Source organism: Anarrhichthys ocellatus, unplaced genomic scaffold (assembly GCF_004355925.1).
Source record: "Anarrhichthys ocellatus isolate YVR2014 unplaced genomic scaffold, GSC_Weel_1.0 scaffold9, whole genome shotgun sequence".
Lineage (NCBI taxonomy): Eukaryota > Metazoa > Chordata > Actinopteri > Perciformes > Anarhichadidae > Anarrhichthys > Anarrhichthys ocellatus.
The window spans coordinates 4,611,982-4,631,341 of NW_022280039.1; the positions used below are offsets into that span (position 1 = coordinate 4,611,982).

The 19,360-nt window shown below is 42.0% G+C and overlaps 1 protein-coding gene across 9 annotated transcripts in view; it reads left to right on the forward strand.

Moving 5' to 3' along the window:
- The first annotated feature begins 1,436 nt into the window (after nucleotides 1-1,436).
- pbx3b (pre-B-cell leukemia homeobox 3b) overlaps nucleotides 1,437-19,360 on the forward strand; it is a 57,829-nt gene continuing 39,905 nt past the window's right edge. For 3 of the 9 annotated variants that reach the window (XM_031848937.1, XM_031848939.1, XM_031848945.1), the window contains exons 1-2: nucleotides 1,438-2,929; nucleotides 3,530-3,603. In XM_031848937.1, coding sequence (XP_031704797.1) covers nucleotides 2,682-2,929; nucleotides 3,530-3,603 — 322 coding nt within the window. In that variant the 5' untranslated portion in view covers nucleotides 1,438-2,681. Of the gene's footprint in view, nucleotides 2,930-3,523; nucleotides 3,604-19,360 lie in introns of all 9 variants that reach the window. The other 6 variants (XM_031848936.1, XM_031848944.1, XM_031848942.1 and 3 more) reach the window with 4 other exon arrangements.

Below are 19,360 nucleotides of genomic sequence, written 5' to 3' on the forward strand. Positions count from 1 at the left end.
GAGACTGAAATAAAAAACCAAAGATGAAAAAATGTTGCAGACAGTTAGCAGCTAGATTTTCCAGGGATAATGCTGATCATTGCACATTTCTTCAAGTGGAATTTTAGGCGGTTCAACACATTTATTGATTCCCTGATGCCTAGTTTTGGGAGAAATGACATCCACAAAGTCTACTTTGGCTGCTGGAGGATAAAATGTATTATGTGAGCAAACAGGAGGCAACATGAAGCAGTAGAATTGTCCTTAAAGGTTATTTACTGTATTCAAAGCATTAAGGTAGCAGCAAACAAATATTTGCTATGTTAAGATATAGAGGAGTTCATAAGACAGTTGGAATATGAGCTGGTCTGCTCCTTGTTTATATAAGCGGGCCGCTACACGAATCCTGCTGTAGCCAAGGCATGACCCGCTTTGGCTAGTTCTCACTGCCATCATTGGTTGGATTGGTTAGGTGTAGGCACGAAGAGTGGGAGTGGTTTAGTATATGCGAGCTGTGCGCTGTGCCCCACTGGTTAGCTAGCAAATGGCCGCAGCTCTACGCTGCCCTCATACTGCGGTGACCGCTGCAAACGACGTAACGTTACTGGACCACGGTGTCATTGCGGAAGTTTAGTCGTAATTTACGAAATGAACATCATGTTGTATTAAAGAAGGCCTGAAACTATGATTGAGGCCATAAACTCATGTTAACAATGTTTACTGAGTTAGTAAATCAAGTGAGAAGTAGGCTCATTTTCTCATAGACTTCCATACAATCTGTCTTCTTTTTGCAACCAGAGGAGTCGCCCCCTGCTGGCCAGTAGAGATAAAGCAAGTTTACGGCACTTCCATATTGGCCTCGCTTTTCTCACCAGGAGCTGTCCGCTTGGGTTTAATTAAGCAACAAACCAACTTGATGAGATTTGGGCTAAGATCATGTTCGGGTTAAACTAAACCCTTTCTGTCAAAAAGCTCTGAAGCTAAACTTCTCCTGCATTCAGTATTGAGCACCTTTACTGTTTATGTTGACTTTTTGACTTTATGGTCATCAGAAAGCCCTTATCAAACAAATACCTTGTGTCAGCAAGTTGAGCCTCCAGGTCTGTAAAATCAAACCTGTCTCTTTATTCCTGTGTGGTTGTAATGAAACCCCCCTATATACTCTGTCCCTATACAAACGCACATCTAGATGTTTATTGTGGAGGTGCGCAGTGGGTTTGCAGCCTTGCATCCAGCTCAACAACTCGTCTGCTGCCATAGCAACTGCGGAGGAGCACGGAGCAGCGCCGCCTGCCCGTGCAATGGATGTCACTCGTAGCAACGACCAATCAGAAGTTCCCATCCTTTTGTGCGAGCGGGTGTGAAAATGGAGGGATGGAGTGGGTGGGCTTTCAGCATCATGTATCTGCCAGTTATAGGACACACTGATCGTCAGTCTTCGTCATTCTAGGCTGCGATTGGTCGAGGAGCTTTACTTTCCAATAATATAAACATGTCTACTGCTTGCCTGGCTTGAACCAAGGCTTACAAGGGACTATGCAGTTCTACATCAAACTGTATAAAACTCTCATTATGCATTTGCCTTGTGTTGTTGCAGGGCTAAATCTTTATTATTGGTAGAGAATATGCACATAGCTGCACGTGCACGCGTGAGGAAACGAGGATACCCTGCTGTCGCTGCTGCAAGAAAGAGAGAGGGGATTCTGCCGTGCTTTCATCAATATAATCACCATCCTAAGTACTAGCTCTTAACATTTTGTTTTTCGGTGTTCAGGCGAGAAGTGACAAGAATATAGACCCCTCCTCTGCAGGGCGGAGCGTGCATTTTCATTTCGTATTTTGTATTTTGTATTTTTTTTTTTCTACCCCTGTTCCCTGCTCTGACACGTCTGCACTGAGTGAGTGGCATTGGCACACTGTCAATCGCTCACTACCGCTGCCATCAAACAACATAAAACACACACAGGCAGAAGCAGGAGCTCATAAATTTCAGCAGGGCTAGATATTTTTTTTCCGCATCGCCTTTATACAGCGTTGTGTCCTAATTAATTTTTTCTCGTTGTTGCTTTTTTTTTTTTTTTTTTAAACCGAAATCTCCCAACTTTTTTTTGTACATTTCATATTTTTATAGACACATTTGGACACCTTATGCCGCAGATTGTGTATTTTTTTTAATGCTGTCAGTTGTCGCGGGAATCATTTCTGCACATTTATAGTTGGCAACACCTGCAAGATTTTTTTATTTGTTTACACGTTTCCACATTGGATATTTTTGTTGCCGGTGCTTCGCTAGGAGGATTTGGACATTTTGGAGAAGGAATGCGCCGGGAATCCCACGAAGAGCGCTAATAAATGAGAGATCACAAGGAGCGTTTCTGTCTACACCACCCGTTAAATCCCAGAGAAAAGACAGATTGGCATGAGGATCCGCGCGGATACGATGGACCGTCAATTTTGACAAAGAAGTGTTAAGAAGAAGAAACAAGATTTATGCATTTTTCTACAAACATAGTTACGCGTTTTGGCACTTTGGACCGCGCGTAAAAAAGCGAGAGGACAGCAACTTGGACACAAGATTTACGCTTTAACATCACTGCTATCGGCTTTTTCTTTTTTAAACAAACGTGTGTAGCCTGTGTCGCTGAAGAATCTCAGCCGTGCATCCTTCTTATCTGCGGCACGTGTTATAACCGATTTCGTATATGAGTTTTTCAATTTGTGTGGCTCAGTGCACAGACTCTTTAGCGGCTAGTATGGACGATCAAGCCCGGATCATGCAGTCGATCGGCGGTGTCAGTCTGGCTGGCCACTCGGTACAAGGAGGCATGGCATTGCCGCCTCCACATGGACACGACGGGACAGACGTAGACGGAAGAAAGCAAGACATTGGTGACATTCTCCATCAAATAATGACCATAACTGATCAAAGTCTGGACGAGGCGCAAGCAAAGTTGGTTGATTTATATGTTTTATTAACTTCGCCCCCCCCCCCCTTAAAAAAAGCACAAACGCTGAACGCATCGTTATTGAGATGTGGCCCGCTTAACTTAACTCCCTCATGCATAACAATAGGCTAAAGTGGCTTTAATGATAATCATACACTGAGGTGTATTTACTGCCTTGCAAATAATAAACACATGAGAAAGTTGTCACTGAGGGTACAACAGCATTATATTTTAAGTGCTTATGTGCTAACTGAACCTGAGTGAGCTTGTGTTCCAAAAGTTTGTGTGCACACGTCCTATATGTTCATATATCTTCAAACTATAACTTGTGCTGGAAAATTGAAGCTCCTGTCAGTAGGCTCATTATATAAATTAGATGTCATTGGACATTATATATTAGTCTAACCCGATTAACCAATACTTTTTTTTTTTTTTTACTGTACAGTAGCAAATTATAACTTTTAAGAGACGTTTGGGTTGAAACATTGCAAGGCATGACATAGTCACAACTAAACCTAATATCTAATCCATTTACTTTTTATGTCTAACATGTGATTTATCAGTGAATTTATTTCAGTATTATATTTTGTCTTATACTGAAACAGGAAACATGGACTGAACTGTCACAGAATGAAACCTGCACTCTTCAGCGTTCTCTGTGAAATCAAAGAAAAGACAGGTAAGATCTTTCTGTAAAAACATGTTTGAATATGAACTCAAAGAAAAAATAAAATTGGAGCATCAATACAACAGCACACAGACACACACCTCCCAGTGATCCGATGGCAGCCTGCATCCAGGTTACAGGAGACCTCTGGCCATATTAATCAATCACTTTTTTTCTTTCTAAATATGTCATTGTGCCTCACAGAAACACTCCTGTTGTCATAGCAGAGGTTGATTCCCCCCCCCCCCCCCACGGTTTCGGCAGGAGCATCTTTCTCCAGCACTGGTTGCTTGGATTTAAACAGAAAGTGACCCCCAGCTTTCACCCTCACTACCCTGGCACCGAACAGGATGGGGAAATCCCGTAGCATATGCTCTACATAGCTGAGATCCCAATGAATTCATGCTTTATAACCTGACACAAATTGCCAGGTTTTCAACATATGAAGGCAAAAAAACACTCTCAGTCAATAATTGTACGGCAATTGCATGCAGACTCCTGTCCTACAAATGTAATAAATGTAAATAATAGAATCAACTTGTAGAAAATTATTGAAAAATAATTTTGGAAAGAATAATTGCATATTAGGCATTTGCTTTTAATAAGTATCAAGTCTGCAGATTTCTATAACCAGTGTTGAAAACCTGCATTGCGTGTGCACGCATTAGACACATATATGAGAGACTGCTGAAATTATAGCTAATGTTTTCATGACTTGTAACTTTTTCTAAAGCCTAAACTTTGGTATATTATATTTTTGAAAAGTCACCTTTGTACAGACAGATTTCTGTACACTTTCCCCGTAATGTTTATGAGATAATATAATCAGGTTCTCTTAAAATTCTTAAATGAAACATAATTGATTTTTATGGTAATAAAAGATTTTTACAAACCAGGTATATTATGCCTTATATTTATGTGATTGTCCTGTTCATGAAAAATAGAAACATAGTACAGTTGAACAGATGCTTCAAATGTTCAAACTACTCTGCATCACTATTTACTTTCCAAATATAATGTTTGACTGTTTTCTCAGTCAAAGGAAATATATGAAGACTGCAGTGCTGTGGGTTTGGTGTAATTTAGCAAACCTGATGCCTTGTCATATTTGTGACCTTTGTGCAGTTTATGAGGGAATTGGCTTGGGAGAGATCATAAAAGTTTATGAACTTCCCCAACACAGGTGGCGTCCACAGGGGCAGGCAAGAGTGTCCACAGTCTAGCCGAGGTTATCTCCTCTGTGTGTGTGTGAGTGTGTGTGTGTGTGTGTGTGTGTGTGTGTGCGCCTGTTGAGTTTACATAATGAAAGAGACAGAGCGAGAAAAAACAGAGGCTGCAGATCGCACATCACACAAGATGCCAGCTTTTATTTTGTATGTGACCATTGATTTGATGTGAAAGTGTTCTCCAGCACAGGGGCTTTGCTGCCTCTCTAGAATGTAGTCCTCACAGAAAAAACATACTAAACAGGTGACTTTATTTTTAAACCTATACGTCACATTAAAATCCTGTTCCAATTAGTCGGCAAGTTACTTTAATTGGAGGATCTACCGATTTGTTGGTTGAAACTTGTATGACGGCTCCAGTTTAAATGCTTCTGCTGTGAACTGAGCTCTCATGTTTAAATAAGCCACTCAATGTGCATGAAAAAAGTAGATGAAAATCACAAAATTGTGAAATAAATACATTCACATGTACGTTTTTTATGTGCCCGGGAATGAGTGTGTCTGACAAAGAGATGAGACGGTGGAGGAGAGAGAGAACAAGTGTGTGTGTGTGTGTGTGTGTGCATGGTTAACCTGTGGTTTAGAGTCACAGCCTCCCCCTCTTAGCCATTGACAGAGCTCAGCTGGTCTGGTGGCCTTGTTGACCGGCCTGTTTCTCCAGCACACAGTGAGTCTTTCACTGGCTCCTGTGTTCACAGGGCTTCCTTGGCCCTTTCATGTCCATTCACATGGCACAGGGGCCGCCGTCTTTTAGCCATGGGATCCACCGTTGGCTGATCTTGACTTTTTAATAATACATTTGAAAGCGGTCCAAGGATCATCGGCGTAATTGCTGCGCGCATGTATCATGTTATCGATACTTATTGTCTAGTGTGCAGATACATAGTGAGTTCAGGGTTCCGCTTCAAAGCTTTTAGTGTTCATGTTTAAAGTATTATTTTGTGATCAGTGGTGAGAACAGTCTTACTCTGGAGTTTCTCGTGGAGAAAAAGAAGACCATTTTCTAGAAATAGCAGGAGATCTTGAAGCCGTTTCAGGGTGTTCGGAAGTTTCTGGCACTCTTCTAACTTGTTATTGTAGAGCTACAACATATTTCTGCATTGCTAATGCCCTAGAAGTATTAATTCACTTTGATATGCTAATTAGAGAGCATTATGCAAGAAATGAGATTAAGTGGCAGCATGAAGTCATTTGCCTGTCACTAAATTGAGTGTTTTTAGCAGGAGGGGTTTTTTTCCCCAAAATTTCCTTGGTTTTGCATTTAGATAAGCTAAATGTGAGATTCGGTTTGCAAGTGGACTTCTTTGTCCTTCAGTTTGTGATAATTTTCTTTTGGAACATATATATATATATATATAAAAATGGCAGTTAAAATGTTTTATTGTAATGTTTCCAACAGCTTCAGGACAAAGGATACATTCATGTACCTTTTCCCCTGTAGACCGCCTGAGAAGACAATGAATGCATTGAGTGAAAATTGCCTGCGATTCAGATGAGCTTTGCAGTTATTCCTCTGTGCTGGGGTTTGTTTTATCCTGCTGCCTACTCCCTTGTCTTGCTCTCGTGCTTGGAGGAGAGGCTCACAGCAGCAGCAGTGGGAGCGGCAAGAATAACAAAGGTGAAAGATTACCTCCATATGGTATTTCTGACCAGGAAAAGAGAGGTTCTGTAGCAAGACTCTTTTTTGATGTGAGGTTTAATCAATAGAAAGAGATTACAGAAAACTATTACAGGCTAAATCACGGAGTGCCACAGAGAGGCTTAGCCCTCTCCACAGCTCTCTCAGCTGCATGGCGCTTCTTTTGGCTGCGTATTGACTTGTTGTTTTCCTGACCTTTGACTCATCAGGTTCAGAAACAGGGGGTCTGGAGAGGTAGGGGGGGAGGGAGAGAGAGAGAGAGAGAGAGAGAGTGTGGCAGATACAGGCTGATAAATGCTCCGATCCAGTGTTTAAAGCAGTGGATTAGGGAGGGACTACACTCACACTCTCGAGCCAATGTCGGCGTTTTGTTGCACATGTTTGATTTGGCTCCTGAAAAACGCTAAACATGCGTTCGTGTTCGTGTATGTTGATCAGTTCGTCTGCATTATATATAATGTTCAGCAAGGAGAGACTGTGTTAATTAAATACAGTTCAGGATGAGCCTGTAATTAACCACATGCAAGGCCGACTAAAAGCATTACCTGGAGTAAATAGAGTTAGGACTGAGGAGGTAAGCATTTCTGAAATCTACAGGAAACATTAATTTCAATGTTCCCTGACAAAGTTAATGACTTCTCTCATTCCAATTGGGATATTAATAATATAAATGTATTATAATTATTATTAATAATAATATAATTATAATTATAATCATTATTATAGCAGCTGCCGCTAAAGTAAAAATAATTCCATTTACAAGCCATGGAACATAGAAAACATGTTGTGTTTGACTTGATTTTTCTACCTTGAGGGTATTCTCGGTCCTAAAGAAAAAAGCTCCAGTAAATGCATGACAGAGAACAGAAAGCTATTCAGCAGGCAAGACAATTGACTTTGGCTGCTTTTTGTCTCAGAGAGCCCCAGTGATGCGGCTGCAGTGACTAGATAGTGTTGTGCCGAATGGCTCGCACACAGCTGGGTTCCTGACTGGCTCAATGGCAGGGCCACTAGTGCTTCCTCCTCTAAAGCACGAGGGGGACCGGGGAAGATGTGGCTATTATCTAAGTAGCTCCCAAATACCCTCCGTTTCCCCATCAGCAAAAGATGAAAAGAAGAAGAGCCAGACAAAGAGGAAAGGGGGAGGAAAAAAAAAAAGTATAAACATCAGTTTCATTTGGAAGGCTAAATGCTTTTGTGCTGAGGAGATAGATGCCTCTGCACCGGTGCTGCCTGGTGTCTGCACGCATGGCTCCTCAAATCTTTTTTTTTTGTACGATGATTCAGTGCTGTCCCTCCATCTGCACACACACGAGCACCCATCTTGCAAACGTCTCCCTCGCTCCCCCTCCATCGCTCCGAGCGTTTTCTGCCGGCTCCTGCGCGATCAACAGCTCATAATTGTTTTTTGCACATACGTTATGCAAATGAGTCTTTATGGCAACTGGCACAACAATTAGCATCCTCCAACAATATTTTAGTAGGTTAATTGCAAAATTTCTGAATTGTACATCTGAGTTGTTAATTAGGCATGACAGAGGTGGTGAAATAGTTATCTTCAGGCGGTGGCAGCCAGCAGAGGCTGCTTGGGATGCAAAGAGGAAGGATTGATTGAAATGAGTTTGCAGCAGTAGCAGCGTGTCTGTTTGAGACTCTTTGCATGCCCCCTTTTTGCCTTTTGAGGCGTTTGCCTGTCGCTGAATGTAGAAATATAAACCCGAAGCAGGCAGGGAGAAGCTGGATCAAACTATGACCCCCTGTAGAAATAGATTAAACGTGAACGATACAACTTGTTGTCTTGTCGGCATGAGTTACCAAGGATTTTTTTTCATGCATCACCGGGGCTGCACTCTTGTCAAAACAATAAAAGACCTTTGACCAGCCAGACATAGCCAAGTGTTTCTTCTCCAGAAGTTACAGTATGGAATTGTTTAAATAAAGTTAATGCCAGCAACACACACTGTTAATATTTCACTCTTTTTTTTATGAGGCAGGATTACAAAAAAAGAAAGCGTTTCCTTGTTCATTCTTGGCACCAGAAAGAAAATTAAAAACCCATCAACCCGTGTTAATGAAACACACAGATGCAAAAGATGAAATTAACTTTTGATGCTTTCATGATTATGAGAAACAATATTATTATGTAATTTTATAGGATAGGGTTATGGTTAGGGTGAATGCTTTCAGTTACCTGTATTTATTTACAGCTAAAAAAAGAAACGAAAAAAGAAATTGTTTTTTTTTCCAGTGTCATGATGTTCATTACTGTGTCACCCGATGGCCGAGTCTATGCAATGCCATGGAGCCGGTTATTAGTGTAAAACGGGTTAGAATGAAAGACTGGTGCAAAGCAAGTCCTCTCTCAGTAATGACTGCTATTTATAGGTCCCTATTTCATTAGCTCTAGTGTTTCAGGGAAGAGTTTTCCTCATGGGACAGTAGACACCATGATGTTCATTTACTCTGTACACATTACATGTGGACAACTAAATGACCTATCATTCGTGAGTGCAAGAACACTGAAAACAATCCCGCTTTTGTCGCTATATTTTGCTTTTGCTCGAGTAACCTCTCCTGTATTAATATTTTATTTTGAAGGATCTAGCGATACTTCTATGTTTTTGTATTTTAGACTGTTTTGTCATGCGTCGGTGGATCTTTTACTCCTACAGGTGATGGATTTCTGTAAATGAAGTGATGAAAGAATTAGGGGCAGAAGTCAGTAAATGTACGCATTTTTAATTTCACTTGTAATATTTTGACACGGCAGCAGTCTGCAGTTTGTTACTTGACAAAAACAGGATGATACGTTGTTGTCACCTTTCTTTTCTTTGCACACGATTGTTTTCCAAAGGCAGAAAAAAAGAAATCCTTTCCTCATTTGCAAGCTTGAAAAAGAAGCCCGTCTTCCCATTGTTCCATATGCCATTGTTCCACATGTTTCATACATTACAATGATAAATTGAAGGCAGAAATGGGAAAAAGACTGCAATGCAATGAAATTTTAATCAGCGTCTTCTGCTGCTTTAATAAGGCAAATAATTCTTATTGGCTGCTGTGTTAAGATTTCTAATATTTAATTCATAACAAACCTTGCATTATTCTGCTTTCGCCCTAAGACAAGCTCCACTCTGCTGCCTGCCAAGAGGCAACTAAGGGAAAAATAAAGGGAGCATGGGGATATAAAGGAACTGCACACTGAGCATTTTTCTCGTCAGTCGTGGCAAAATACTATCACATTGTTTTGAAATTGTTTGTGAGTTTAAACATTTATCTAGAATCTTTTTAAGTAATGTGGTTGCTGGAGCCGATGATACAGAAGCTGGACTGCTGCTGCTGCTGGTGATCAGTGCACAACACCTGAAAATGCCTCCTCTTTTTAACTTTGCCAGCGGTCATTAAAGTATGCCCAATCCACAAACATCATTTTATTTTCTTAAGTCCTTGAAGCATATTCTTGTGTCTGAAGCAATGGAAAGATGGCGAGGGGCCAGCAGCTAGGTGCTGGCTCATGTTACAGTGAAACGGCGGGCCCTGTTTTCGTCTCTCGGTGAAATGGCTTAATTGGTGTCAGAGCCCCAGGGATAAAGGCCTCTTGCTCTGAAACACAGCCACACAGGCCCTGTCTTCCCTCAAACCAGGAGGAACGGCCGGCGTCTGCTGGTGAATGAGGACTAAGCCGTGGCATAACAATACCAAATGATGTTTGGGATGACAGAAATTAATATGCGCTTGCTCCCAGAATGCTATGATTAATGACGGCGAGCAGGGGAATGCTGTCCCTCCTTTTTGCTCCTCTTTGATGGGGATTGAAAAGCAAAAAATAAAAAAAGGTTTCTCCTCTCTTTAGAAAGTGGAGGTCATCCAGAGTACATTACTGCTATTCTTCTCTTGTTTTCTTCCTAAAGCAGGAGGCAGGAAAGGACGGAGCACTTGTAATGAATGTTGGAATGATTCACTAACATTGGGAGCCGGTGTGTATTGTCCCATGAGCATGTGGCTCGCAGAGACACTACCTGTATATCTTTACCACGCTGCTCATAATTTCCACCGTAATAATTAATAGCTGATAGTTACATGTATATTTTACATAACTCATTCAGGGTCATTTGAAGTGAAATGAAGCCGTTATAATTTTAATATTGGAGTTGAGAGTGTCTTCTTTTCATGTGGAATTTTGAACACACACGTTGATTTGGAGCCAAAACGTGTGAACAAAATGGTGGTGTGCTGTTGTCATGATAATGATCTGTATCTGTTGTGTCCTAGGAGGAGAGACATGAATATTTAATTGTGTCTGCTAGAGAGATCCCCAGACCCTTCTGTTCATTTCTTACTTTCTCTAATGTGTTTCCACCCTCCCAGGTACTTCCTCTGTTAGTAATGGAGAATTAAAGCGTGCATTAAAATGATATAAATTGCAATGTGAGGGATATCTAAGGACATTTGTCTCCCCACAATGCGGTTGAAAATTCAAATGGCAAGTTTTGACAGCGGACATACTGCTGACGTGGCGTATTTGCCTCACGTTGGCTCCTCAAATAAGCATTTTCTCTGTCAGAGTGATTGATATGTATTAAGCATGCACTTTTTTTTACATCTGGAAGATGATGTGGGTGCAAGGATATGAGTTTGAAACAGTGAATGAGTTCCCCTCATATTGATCTATTTGTGTTGCTGGAGTGGCAGGTGCTATACGAAGACTGTGTCAGCTTTGATTGTTTGTGTCAGTGATCCGAGCCGACATTGAGCTCTCTTACTGTTCGTCACTGCACTTCCTTTTGATGAATGGCAGCACACTGCACAGATTCTTAAGAAAAAAAAACATGTCTACGCTGTCTCGCCAACCCTGTGAATCAGCATTGGTCTACAGAGAATATTTATCACTCGTGTGCGCCTAGTTTTCTTCATGCAAATATGTGGGACATACCTGCATTCTTTGCAGGAAATGTCCCAAAGGTTGTCTTTTAATGCAATTATGTAAAAGTTTTCCATGTGAATATGAACATCAGTTGTTGAGAGACAGGAGGTGTGGTTTCTCTCCTTTTCTAAATATTCAAGATTAGTTCTTAACCTGTGTGTGTGTCTCTGTGTGTGTGTGTGTGTATGTGTGTGTGTGTGTGTGTGTAATGGCAGGCCTGCTAGGTTGTGGCGTGAAGGTGAGGTGCGTGGAGCCTCTGTAAGTATGCAGAGCACGGCAGGCGTCTCGCGGGTGCTGAAGGAGAGCATGGAGTGGCAGAGTTAATTTATTTGATGACTGAGCGTCTTATATCTCCCCAGCCCTGATTAGAATCCATGCTTGATGAGGAAAGCGATAGAGGGGTGTGCACTGCCCCTAGGCCCTAGCACGTACGTCCATGGTTTTCTTTCTCCAGTGCCTTTTTTCCCCTGCCCCCTTTCCACTGGGTTTTGCAAAAAAAATAAAAAAATGCACCACCGAGTAGGATAATTTCCACTTCTGTCTGTTGCGATATTTTGCGATTATGTCTGTACGTGTGATCGGTGTGTCGCACATTGACAGGGAATGCAGCTCTGAGGCTGATTTAATGTGTGTGTGTGCGTGTGTGTGTGGTGTGCCCCGTGATAAAGACGAAGTGCTGTGGTGCTGTATGAACGTGGGAAAGCCAAACAGAGTGTGTCACTTTGGCAGCACGGGCTGTCAGCATTGGGGAGCTGCAGTTGTAAAAACCATGACCTTCCTCTTTGCCAGCATGCCTCCTGCAGAGCCAAAGCGCTGCCCTGTAGTTCTGGGCCGGCTGTGGGAGGGAATGCAAACACAGAGAGAGGACAGGCTGTGGAAAAAAACGGTAAGAGCCATAATTGTGAAGGGGGAGAGGGGGGGTTTTGGAAGTAATGAAATACTTCTTGAAACTATCATGACTGAGCAGGTGAGGGAGGGAAAGCGAAAAAGGAAAAAAATACTCCGCAGCTTCTAACATTTCCATGAGCCATCATCAGTAATGCCGCAGCAGCCTCACAAACCAGAAATTATTTCTTCAGGCGTTGCTGTCAAGTGTTATTCAAATAACACCAGCCTCACATTTGAATAACAGCCGACATTTTGAATTAATTAATCAGACAAGATAGTCTGGGCCTTTTCTCATTAGTGTACGGGTCAGGCTGTGGAAGATATATGCGCTGGTGATGATATACTTGTCTTTAATAGTGATTTATGGAGATTTTGGATTGTACACGATTTGTCAAAGGGCCTGGTAGCAGAAAAATAGGACAGTGCATATTTCATTACCTAATCTTTGATACGTTCCATGATGCTAAAAGATACAACGCCCGTTGTTTAGATGCACAGGAAGCTCTTTTTTACGTTCACTCTTCTTGAGTGAAGAGGGGCACAAGCACACACTCGTTTTTGCACGCACACACACACACACACACACACACACACACACACACACACACACACACACACACACACATTTAATCTCCTCTCATAGACCTCTCCCATTTTACTTTTCCTATGCAATTAAGCGAGGGCTGTAAATTATAACTGTGTCGTACTTTAATTATCATGGTGTAAAAATAGAGTTCCTGTCTTTGAGAGGAATTCATTAACTTACTCAATATTCCATGTCAGCTCAGAGAATCACAAGATTGCAGCGAGGTTTGTGTTTAACATGCTTTGAATCAAGTGTGTTATTTATTTTCATGTATTTAAACTAGGTGGAAAAGTAGAAAAAAATAAGAAGGTTTACATATAAATGTAGACTATACATTTTTTATGATTCACCTTAGTATATCGACTGTTTACTGGATGGTGTGACATTTTATTTTGGGTTCATTGTGTGTGTGTGGTCACGAAGGTGTAAATTAAAACGTGTATTTCTCTAAAAGTGTGCGAACGATGTAGTGTCACCAGCTATATTGGGCGTTAAATAATAATGAACACGTTCAGTTTACCAACACATCTTACATACACAGGTTTTAATTATCAAAAGTAGACGTGCAGCACATGCAGTGTGCATCTGGGATTTTGTGCTAGTCCAGGTGTATGTTTGTGTGTGTGTGTGTGTGTGTGTGTGTGTTTGTGCACAAGTGTCAGGAAGCTACGAGCTGTTGCCATTCCGGTGAGCAGCCCACACAAAATGCACCAACACCAGTGTGACAAAACATTCAAATAAATTGCTGTCAGGCTGCCGAAACACCAAGTGCAGCGATTTTTATCTGACATGTGGAAGATCCAGACATGTAGTCCTGACAAGTAACGCCGGAGCACCTGTGAGAGACAGGCGATAAAAATCAGGATATGCCTGATCCTCGGCATAACAATACCTATCATTACTTCATATTATTACTCTTCTTTAAGAGAGAGCTCAAGATGGGAAGATAGTACGCACGTGTTGGCTCGATAATAAATGATCTTATTGTTTGCATAGGTGCACTTAAAATGTACGCTGAAATTGAATTATGCAGTCATGACATATCAACAAGTACTGAACTGGCTTTTATATTCATGTTTTGTTTATTACTCAAACTACCATGGTTTTTTCTGCAGGCTGATTGTAAACAAAGTCCAAGGTTAGGACATTTATTTATTCTGGTCCAGCATCATTGTTCACAGATGACACATCAAATTCATGTGGACAATAATTGTGTAGGATTCATTATTTCTTTTTTTTATGGCAAAATTAAAAAAAATTCCCTTTACATTGCACTGCTAAATACATAAAAAAAGTAGTGATGGATTCTACTTTGTAGCTCTCTGCAGTATGACTACAATTTAATCCACATTTGTTTTACGACTGATGACTCCGATTGACTTTGTTTTAAGCAGCATGGAGGCACAAGCTAATACTGAGGAAGCCTGTGTTGCTTCACGTATTTTCATTGTGTCTGCAAAATTGACTCAGTAATTCTTGAATCCAATTGAGAAGCGTAAAAATAATGCTTTTCAGAAACACTGAGACAAAGGACTCACTGTGGAATGCGCCATCCATTCTCTACTGTATTGTTATTTTCTCCCTTATAGGTTACTAATGAGGAATCGGCCCTCATTATGATTTTAAGGATGAGAGAGGAAAGCTTTTAATTAATGATATGTAAATGGTTCTGAATTGATTATGTTAGAATATCAAGAGAGATGGGTAGAAGCTGTGGTGTAATATATTTTAATTAAGAATTAATTAAAAATGATGGCAATTTTATAGAGGCTCACAGAAAATAGAAGAATTTATTCTCTGTCACAAGTAAATCAACCCTTGATTAAATAAACAGACACATGCTGTATTCATTGAGGAGTTATACTTTGCCAGGAAGAATTATCCTGATTATTTAAAAAAAAAAAAGATCAGTGGGGTATGTCAGTGGTCGACCACAAGCTGGGTTCTCCGGGGTTAATGGTGATTTATCTCATTCCTAATTCATGAGATCCTCCTGGTCTGTGTTAGGTGGATCAATAAAGCTGTGTTTCCTTTTTGAATTCAGTGTCTACAATTAGATTTGCAACGTGGAACACAATTATAAGTAAGACATGAATGCCGGTTTTTATCACTTGTGGCAAGTGAATGTGCACCCGAAAAGATATCAATCTGTTTATGAGGTAAAAAGATTTGTGTGAAAAAGATGAGTTGTGACTCGACATGCACCCTCGTTAACCTTTTTAATTGCTATCTGCTTTCTTTCATTCATTCTTCAGGGCAGAGGAAAACAGACGACATTAGCTGCATTAACTGCATGCGCCACTATTAAAGGGAGAGAGGTCTTTGTTTCTCCGCTAACGGTGGCATGCATGCTCTGTGCTAAACTCCGCGATCAATGGCAGAGAGGCTGCTATCACAGCACTCGGAGCAGGCGTAGCTCAGGGGGGAGGGAAGGGGGGTGGGGGGGGGTCCCTGGTGGTTCATTTTGATTGGAGCGCAGAGTTTTGTGTTGAAAGGCGAGGGAGAGACAGGCTGTTGGAAGCAAATCCCCCTGGATCAGTTAGAGCTTTGCAACAAAAACACCTTGATATTCCTGGGAACATTTGCTTAGGAAAGAGAATGAATTTAAATAAACGGGCAACAAGAGAACGAATGATCTAAAGCATTTCTGAAGGTTTGTACGTTCAGAGAAAGCGTGTGTATCTCAGGCTTAGAATTAATTTACAATCCACGTTTAAAATCACAGTAAATTGCTGCAGCGTAAAAAAGGGAATATCAATGTAACTGTATTTTGTCGATATGTTGTTCCACAATTCTAAAGAGCTTTTTTTTTTTTTTTTTTGATCTACAGAAATATATGTTGGAGGATTGTGTGATTGGGGTGACGGGCAGACAGAGGCAGTGTGTGAGTCTGTGGCAGCGGAGAGCCTTTATGAGCTAACCAATCTGTTATGGGCGGCAGGGAGGATGTGCTGCTTGAGATGGAGGGAGTGTTGAATGGATTATTAGTCCGAGTCCCCCCAGGTCACATGTAAAGGCTTAAAGGCATCATAAACACACCCATGTACACAAACACAATGTGCAGAGGGACGTGCGTTCACAAAAAAAGAACATGCAGGGACACAGACTGTCTGTCTGCATGCATGCATCTATACAGTGCATGCACGGCAATGGCGGGCAGAGCATCTTCATTTTGACACCTGCAACTAGTTGCAATACATCACTGTCAGGATCACTTCCTCCACCTATCCGCATTTGTGCGTTAGTTATCCACGGAGGCCTTCGTCAAAAAGTTGAGCAGCCTTGACATCCACTCCCTAGTGGGAACAGAAAAGGTGCAGTTGTGCTGGGGGATGCTACGGCAGGTGTCATCGCTGGCTATACTCTTTGCACCCAACAGCATCCGAATGACAACTGAACATACATGTTTAACATACAAACATTACGACACACTTAATTCTGTAATTGACACAGAGAGAAATTCTGAACGGCAAAAGCAAATATCTTTTTTGTTGTTGTTGTTTCTAGTATTCATCTTGAGTCACGCAGATTTGTGCACTGTGCAAGTGCTGTGTTTATGAAACAAAGGCAGAGGAATGACATAATAAGAAGCCAGGTTGAGGTTTATTTTGTCGTGAGTGTATGCGCTTGTGTAACTGACAGTGAGTGTAGTTTGTGAGGAGGAACTGAGGCCACCGCGCCTCCTGTGTGAGCTCACTGTGAAGACGAGGAGAGAGTCTGCCAGTGGCACTGCTAGCGGTGAACACCAACAGCTCCGGCCACGACAGAGAGGGAGGTGGGAGAGTAAAGGGGGGGTGCAGGGGAGGGTCAGCGTCTGAACTGGCTGATGGGAGCCAGAACATGAAACAATGCCGGGGGAACGTCTGGTGGGTTCGCTGCACAGAATTACAAGCGAGGGAGCAGGCCTGCTGAGGCAATTACAGCTTAATGGGGTCATTTGGAAGGCAATTGCCAGGGGTTAATGTAGTATGGAGAGATGAGGTGAGATTGAAGTGAAATTTTTGGCTAGAAAATGTGTTCAAATGAAAAGGGAGCAGGCAGACAAGTTGTGCACTGATGGGGTGGGAGGTTGATTGGGGGAACTGGAATGCAGGCTTTTCACCGCCGCACAGATAGACGCGAAGCCTGGACGCTAACCCGTATGTAGGCGGCACCAGGACACACTGTACACACAGGTGCTTTCTACTTCTCAAGCCAAGCCTGTGCTCACTTTTCTGGCCTGTCCTTGCTGTCTATCCCAAGAACAAGAGCTCCACTGTGTACTCCTGATCGCTGTCTGTTTTACTCACAGACATACTTCTTTCGTCTTGAATTACCTGCAATATCACTTCCTGTATCGGGGAACACCAAACCAGCAGGACAGAAAACGGAATGCAAAGCTGTTTCTGAGCGATACAGAGAAAGATGTGTCAGAGAGACTACAAGAGGCACCTTAGAGAACGAGGATAAAAAGGATCATTATGCGCTGTTACGTTAGCCAGTTCATTACCTTAATTGCCCAACATAATCCGGTGTTGGAAGGGTGCAGTGGAGCTTTGAGAAGGAGTCTTTGCGAGGACCTCCTAGCCCAGGTCTCATCTCCCTGATCCCCCTGATCTGTAGCAAGCAGGCCGATCGTGCTAAACTTTGATCAAAGCCAGACTTATTTAAGGTCAGCCATGTGAAATCCCCTGGGAGCCTCCGTGTTCGCCGAAGCGGACTGCAGTATAGGAAGTAGTACAGCACTGTGCCTTGCTGCTGCTGCCTGTGACCGTGTTGGATCACTGGACAGCAATAGCATTATCATCAGCCCTTTCAAGTCTTCGACATTTTTTTTTTTTTTTTTGCGATTATGCTCAACAGTGGAACTTAACATCATCCACGGGTAGAGATTCCTTGAGAGTTTGCTCTCTCACTCTCACCCTTCTCTGTCTGCCTCCCTCTCCCTCTCTTGCTTTCTGTCATCTCTGTGAAGTCTCTGCCCTCCCCCCCCCCCTCTCCTCCCTCCCCTTTCCCTCTACACAGGCTTTTGGCCAAGAGCCGGCCACTTCACTGAGGCAGATTTTCCCAGGCTCCCCAAAGGCTATTTTACCAGGATTCCCATTAGGTCTTTACCCATTACCAATGTTCCAAATCATTTACAGAAGAATCTATTTACTTTATGTGGTAATAGATTCATTTGACATGGCTTGCTCTCAAGAAACTCAGCATTTAACACACACTTTCCCCCAATTCAATCCCTTACTGTATTTTCTACGTTTGGTTTACTTTTATCTGTTACAGCGGCGATTTTCTGGTACATGCCTTCAAATCGTCCCCACACTATGCTTTCCATCACAGTGCAATATTGCACAATGTAGAGGTGGTGGAGCATTGTGTCAGTGCTGCAGGAAAAACAAGTATGATGCAACTCTGTTGTCATTTAAGAGTGACAAATAGACAGTGGCAGACCATCAGAAAGCGGGAGAGAGTGGAATGGTGTCGCTGACAAACTGCTGTGACCTTTGGGTCCTTTTGGCCTCCAGAGTGCACGGCATATACAGTGTTTACCTCAGGTCAGCAGCAGTGTGAACATGCTGGTCCCCCGTGGAGAAAACCCCGGCCTATTGCACTCATCACATTTGAATCGGAAAAATCAATAATCAGTCCGATAACCTTCAGTCAAATTGGATGCATGTGTCTGGAATGCAACGTCTGTATGTCTTTGTACATTTTAAAATACTATTAGTTGGCCATGCTAAATCACACTTAATTCACAAACGGTCCATAAAGCAAAGCAACATCAAAGGAGAAGCATAGCGCCTAAAGCTATACTGTGCACTTCCCCTGCCTCTATTCCATGTCACCAAAGCATCCCATCAAAGCCTGCCTCCTTCCTGTTGTAAGGTAGGGGGAAAAAAAATCAATGCCGCAATCTTTTCTTTTTGCCTCCTCCAATCCGTAATTGAAATGGAAAATCAAATGAACGGCAAGCAGATAATTGTTTTATCAATATTCCCTGCCTGCCCTACAAGGGTCAGTGCAGAATGATCATGAGTCGGGGATATGACGAGGACAAAATGTGAAATTGAACAGCTAGGAGGCAATAAATCAGCCCTGACAACTAAGAGTGACCAGCATGTTGCTGCAGCAGGCAGCGCTCCCTTCAGAATTTGTCCTAAAGCTGTCTACACTAAATGGGGAATATTCATCTCATTATTGTTGCACTTAATATTGCTATCAAATATTATTCTTGGAGTCCAGACGGGAAGTCAAGGTCACTCGTGCTATTATTGTTGTCATTGTTAGTGTGTGATATTGGGAGAATAATAGAGGGCAGAGCCATATGGTCTGCAAGCCTTATGAAGACGCAAAGAATAAATTTAGTCATTTGTTAGAGTTTTGACATTACTATTACTGCTGCTTATAAATGGGTATACAATTTTGAAAACCACCAAAGAGTGTTTTTACAAAAACACCAAGACAGATAATCTGCCCGTTCCTTATGTTCACAAGTTGATGCAATTATCAGGTTTCACCGTCAAACTGTC